Consider the following 6357-nt stretch of genomic DNA (forward strand, 5'->3'; position numbering starts at 1 on the left):
ACATGCAAGGTCGTCCCTCCAATTCTTCTGAGTATTCAAGGTCTGGTTTATCCCGGAATGGTGTTATTCGCGTTTTCTTAACGAAGAATAGGTGATTTACATCATTTTTGGGTTAAATCAGAATGTATCTAGTAATTTCGAGTCTAAGTCAGTAAGTTTTTTTTCTTTTGTTCGCTTTTATACCTCACTTCTTCTTCTTCTTCTTCCTCCGTTTTTTGAGCATGCCGTTACTGAAATTAGTTTCGAACTTAGTTTCCCTTAGGACAGTTTTTTTGTGGTTGTGTATTTATTTCCGTTTCATTTCTTCAGTGTTCTTTTCAAATTCTTGATTATTATTCCCTGTTTATCTTGATTTTATTTTAGGTTGCGACAACTTGCTGATGATTAGCTTAAGATAGATTATTGTTAAATTAGGTAATTTAGTCGTAATCTCAGTTTCGTATTTTATCTTAAGAGAAAAATCACTTGTTAGCTTAGATTTTGGGTTTTGAAGTCACTCAATTGTTTCTTTTTTCTGCTTATCGTCAATTTGGCTAATTGGATTTCTGACCCTTTTGGTTTGGGCCTGGGGTTCGATTCTGATTCATTCATTTGGATTTGAACCATCGGGTCAAAGTTGACCCATGACCCGTTTTGGTTTCAAGGGTAATAACATGGTGCTTAAGGGGTAAAATAGGAATTGTAGGTAAGGGAATCATTTGTAACAGCCTAAGGAAACTTCTAGGAAGTTGGGTATTGGGTCTAATGTGGAAATTTGATTTTTAGACTAGGGTTTTCTGAGCAAAAATGAGAACATAAAAAGGATAGAAGTGCAAATTTGAATTCTTTAAGGCTGCCCTAATGCCTTGCCTATAAAGGCACCAAGACATGCTATTCAAGTCAGATTTTGGAAGAGAGATGAAAATTATCCAAAAAATAAAAACTGAAATGGCTGCCTTTCTTTAAGAAATTCTGAAATAACCTGGAATTCCTTGCATTTTCTGGAAAACTACTAAGAATTCTGCTCGGATTTTGGTTCTTCTGGTCTTAATAGTCTGGTTCAAATCACTGAAAATTCACGGGCTTGCATTCTGGTCTAAAATGGATTGAATTCCGAGTATTTAGAGTCTGGTTTGAATTCTGTTGTGGTCTCTACTGTACTATTGCTGGGTTTAAGGCTGGTTTCTGCTGCTTTTCTTCTACTGAATCCTTACTCCTTTGTTCCTTTTATTACCAGGTATTATTCATCTCCTTGACGTGTGAAATGGAGAAGCACAAGTTTGTTTGCTTGAAGTTTGAAATATAGAGAGCATCAGTTTTATTAAATGTCTGTTTTTACATTTCTGAAAACCTTCAAATTTCATACTTAGTTTGGTTCTCATTGTAGTTTGATCATTTCTGTTTCAGTTTTAAGTTCGTTTGCAATGTTAGGCGAGTCGCGTGTTCTAGTTATTAGTGGTTCGCATGAATCTGAGTTAAGAGTTTTGTATAAAAGGACTTCAAAGGCTATTACAGCAGACTATTTGATTAGATTGTTTGGGTTTTAGATGTTTTGCTTATTCTCTATTGTAATCCACATTGTTTAGTATAGGTTTCCTTTCGAAGTCATCAAAAATGCCAAGCACTAGTGGAATAATGTTTAGAATTGCATGCTATGTCTTATAATCATGTTAGGTTTTAGGTTAATGTTTAACTTCGCATTTGTTAAGTGAATAATTTCATTGGATCTCTTTTGTCAATTGCATGTTCTGAACATATGGCTGAGTAAACTCGAATCTAGGTAAACATGATGGCTAAATTATTGTTTGGTTTAGGAGTCCTTTAAACTTCGAAATTGTGGGCTTGGTCACTTTGAGCTTAAAACGACCAAATTCAGAGGCTATCTCCCTTGGATGTTCCTATAGCTTTTGACCGATTTGCTTTTAATTGAGTTAACACAATTGTTGGTTCTGAAAACTCTGGCCTGAAGTTGGCCCCAAATGACAGACGCCCGGTCTCTGATTCAACGTCATGTGGAGTATTTGAATGTCTCTCCCTCATTAAGACCTGGGCTCACTTGGGCCCAAGTTGGAAGGTAATTGGAATGGATTCGATTCACGGCAATTCGCCAATACGATTTGGTTTCGAGTTGATTGGCCTTTTTAATTTGATGCCCGCTAGTTAATTAGTAGGATCGAGATTTTAATTAAATAATTAGAAGTTCCACAAGCCTCCTTTAATTAATTAATTGGACTTTTAAAAGTAGATTGGAGGTGCACTATATTAGGCAAGACATAGTCTATGGCCCTCATGAATTAGCTTAAAACCTTTTGGTTAGAATAAATCGAGGTGTGTCGTGCCAAACAAAATCTCAAATGCATGGCCCTCATTTAATTAACATGTGAATCCTTAAAATTCGAGGCGTGCCATTTAGTTGAATTTCCATGGCCTTCGCAAAGTTGAAAATGCATAGTTGCTTTAGGCGCGCTATTTTAAAAAATTCACCTTCCTAAACTGGGTGTGTATTTCATGTGACCCAACTCCAATTCTCAATAACATTAAATAAAATGTGTTGTGGATCGTGGGCGCATTTCATGTGGCATGATTCAAGGCCTGTTTTAAATAACGTTGAATATTTCCTAAAATAATTTAAAAGCGGTTAATAAGTTAAAGTTGCACCATAGGTTAAAACATGTAATTAATCAAATAATTAGGCCAATAATAACAGTTGAGCAACTGTGCTAGAACCACGGAACTCGGAAATGCCTAACACCTTCTCCCGGGTTAACAGAATTCCTTATCCGGATTTCTGGTTCGCGGACTGTAATACAGAGTCAACCCTTTCCTCGATTCGGGATTTAAACCGGTGACTTTGGACACCATAAATCTCCCAAGTGGCGACTCTGAATCTTTTAATAAAAAATAATCTCGACTCGATTGTCACTTAAATTGGAAAAAACTCCCTTTATACCCCTCCGGAGGTGTAGGTAAAAAGGAGGTGTGACAAGGCTTCAGTCAGATCCTTTACCAATCCAATGGCTTCATCTTCATGTTCCTGTCTCTCAAAAAGAATGTTAGTTTCATCAAATACTACATGTACACTTTATTCTACACACAAAGTTCTTTTATTGAACACTTTATATGCTTTGCTATGTGAAGAATATCCCACGAATACTTCATCATCACTTCTGGGATCAAACTTACCTAGGGAGTCTTTTCCATTATTGTGCACAAAGCACTTGGAACCAAATGCCCTAAGATGGGATATATTTGATTTTCTCCCTTTAAGTAACTCATAGGGAGTCTTCTCTACAAGAGGTCTAGTCATGCATCTATTGATAATGTAACATGCAGTGTTTACAGCCTCTGCCCAGAAGCTATGGGGCAGTTTACTAGAAAGAAGCATAGTCCTAGCCATGTCTTCAAGAGTCCTATTCTTTCTTTCAACGACTCCATTTTGTTGAGGTGTCCTAGGGGCAGAGAAGTTATGATCTATACCATTTTCATCACAAAATTCAGGAAACTTAGCATTCTCAAATTCAATTCCGTGATCAGACCTAATTGATGCAAGTTAATTTCCTAATTGTTTCTGAGTTTTTCGAACAAAGGCACTAAACATGTCAAATGCTTCATCTTTAGATGTTAGAAACAGTACCCAGGTAAATCTAGAATAGTCATCAACAAGTACCATTACATACTTCTTTCCACCTCTGCTCATGGTTCTCATTGGACCACATAGATCCATATGGACCAGTTCCAACGACTTGGTTGTGCTTACCATTTTCTTGCTTTTGAAAGATGATCTTACCTGCTTCCCCCTTGCACAAGCCTCACAAACTTTATCTTTCTTGAACTTGATATTAGGTAACCCTATCACCAAGTCCTTAGAGACCAATTTGTTTAGCTGATTCAGACTAGCATGACCAAGTCTTTTGTGCCACAGGAGGGGATCATTATCCAGCACACTTAGGCAGGTTAGTTCATTTTCTGAGAGAGTGGACAAATCTACAATGTAAATATTGTTAACTCTTTTTCCCTGCAAAATAATCTTGTCAGTGGTAAGATTAATCACAAAGCATTTAGTAGAGGTGAATGCTACAAGGTTATATCTGTCACACTTGTGACACTCTGATAAGGCTGTATTTCAAGTCATCTATCAAGTAGACATTCTCAATGGAGTGAGAGTCTGTCTTACCTACCTTTCCAACCCCAATGATCTCACGTTTCTTCCCCTTTCCAAAGGAGACATTTCCTCCCTTTAAGTCTTTAAGTGAAAAGAACTGGTTCTTGCTTCCAGTCATATGTTTTAAGCAGCCACTATCCATGTACCATATTTGGCTGATTCCCTTCACTTGGACTTGCAAAAAGAAATCAGGGGTTAGTCTTAGGAACCCAAACTAGTTTGGGTCCCTTTCTATGGGCAAAGGGATAAATCAGATTCCTTCTAGCCTACCCAGGCAGCCTATTTTTTTCTTGAACAAACGTTTTGTTCTTTGACTGGCCTTTTCTTTTGCATTACATTCATTTTTGAATGGTCAGTCTTGCCACAATGTGTGCAAATTTTATTTTCAGGAAGAGTGAGGTACTTGCTTTTAGGATCCCACTTAGGTGCTTGAGTCCCATAACCAAGTCCTCTTTTGTTGCTACTATGATATTCGTGTAGCCAGGAGAGTGCATCAGAAGCCTTGTTCCATTTGCAAATTTTTTCTAGTTCATGTTTTACCTTCCCTAGATCTTCTTTTAGTACTCTTATCTGCTCATCTTTCATGTATAGCTCATCCTTCATTTTTCCTAAATTTTCTTCTAGGGTGAGATGAGTGTGATCAGCTTTCTTCTTTCCTGTTCCTAGTTTCAGTTTTAAGTTCTCAGACCTAAGTTCTAGGACACTAGTGTCAAGTTCAAGAACCTGGTTCTTCAACTCAGTATTTTCACTTTCACTCTCATTAGCCCTAGACTTTAGATTTTTGCACTTGGCTTTTAGGATCATACATTCCCTAGACAGCTCTTCCTTTTCATTGTTAATTATCCCAAACTCATCAATGAAATCCTGCAATAGCTTAGACAACCTTTCTTTAGACAGGAATTTAATCTTGTCTTTGAGATGAAGAATACTTACCTCTTGTTCATCATCTGATTCTCCTATGGCCATAAGAGCTTGTTCATCTCCAGCTTCATCTTCTGAGTCCTCATCTGATGTTTCTCCCCAGGCAGCAACCATAGCCTTTGTTGATCCTTTGTTCCTTTTTGGTTGAACATGTTCCTTCTTCCTGCTCCTTCGTTCAGCCCTTTCTTTCTTCCACTCAATTTCCCATTGAGGGCAGTTCTTGATCATGTGATCAGTCTTACCACACTTGTAGCAGCCCTCATTGGTCTGTGTCTCTGGAGCCCTTGGTTTGTTGAAGGTTGTACCTCTTGAAGAACCCTTTCCTCTCATCAAGTAATTTTTGAAATTTCTAGTGATCATAGCCATTTCATCATCCTCCAAATCTGAACCTTCAGCAATTCTGAGAGTCAGACTTCTTTCCTTCTTGGGTGCATCCATTTTCATGGTCTGCCTTCTCAGTTCATAGGTAGTAAGGTTTCCTATTAGTTCATCCAGCTTGAGGGTAGTAATGTTCTTTGATTTCTGAATAGCACTGATTTTGCTTTCCCAAGAGACTGGCAGAACCCTGGTCAAAATCTTCTCAACTTTGTCTTCTTCGAGAATAATCCTTCCAAGAGATTTAGGTTCATTTGTCAATATGGTGAACCTTGTATACATCTCTTGGATGGTTTCTCCTTCCTTCATGGTGAAGTTCTTATAATGGGAGTACAACAGTGTTACTCTAGACCTCTTCACTTGAGGTGTTCCTTCATGAGCCACTTGCAAAGTGTCCCAAATTTTCTTAGCAGTAGTACAGCTTTGAATTCTACTGTACTCATCTGGACCTAGTCCACACACAATCCATTTCTTGGCCTTGGCATTTTTCTCCCACTTCTTCAGGTCTTCAGCAGTGCAGTCAGCCCTTGTCTTAGGCACATCCACTCCTTCAGCGTTCTTCTTTGTAGTTGTTAGAGGACCATCAGTGACTATGTCCCAGAGCTCATAGTCTTCACCTATGATGTGATCCCTCATCATGTTCTTCCACCAAGAATAGTACTAACCATTGAAAAGTGGAGGCCTAGCAGTGGATTGCCCTTCCCAGTTCCCAGGTGGTGCACTCATGTTGATCTTTTCCTAAGGTGTTAGCCTCTTCAAGGATAACCCGCTCTGATACCCATTGATGTTCTAAACGTCAATACCACACAAGAGGGGGGGTGATTTGTGTGGTACCCAATTTTCTATCTAGAAGAACCTGGTTCTTCTAGGTGTTCTAACTAGTACTGTTTGTGGAATAAAAGGTACATAAAATAAAGAAC

The 6357-nt window shown here is 38.3% G+C and overlaps 1 protein-coding gene across 1 annotated transcript; it reads right to left on the bottom strand.

Annotated features, from left to right (window-relative positions):
* Positions 1 to 2923: 2923 nt before the first annotated feature.
* LOC138887876 (uncharacterized) lies at positions 2924 to 6076 on the bottom strand. The gene is made up of 4 exons (XM_070169667.1): positions 5476 to 6076; positions 5075 to 5148; positions 4158 to 4304; positions 2924 to 3013 (listed from the first exon to the last, which is right to left on the bottom strand). The coding sequence occupies exons 1-4, from the start codon at positions 6074 to 6076 to the stop codon at positions 2924 to 2926; spliced, it is 912 nt and encodes a 303-aa protein (XP_070025768.1).
* Positions 6077 to 6357: the final 281 nt, after the last annotated feature.

Source organism: Nicotiana sylvestris, chromosome 3 (assembly GCF_000393655.2).
Source record: "Nicotiana sylvestris chromosome 3, ASM39365v2, whole genome shotgun sequence".
Lineage (NCBI taxonomy): Eukaryota > Viridiplantae > Streptophyta > Magnoliopsida > Solanales > Solanaceae > Nicotiana > Nicotiana sylvestris.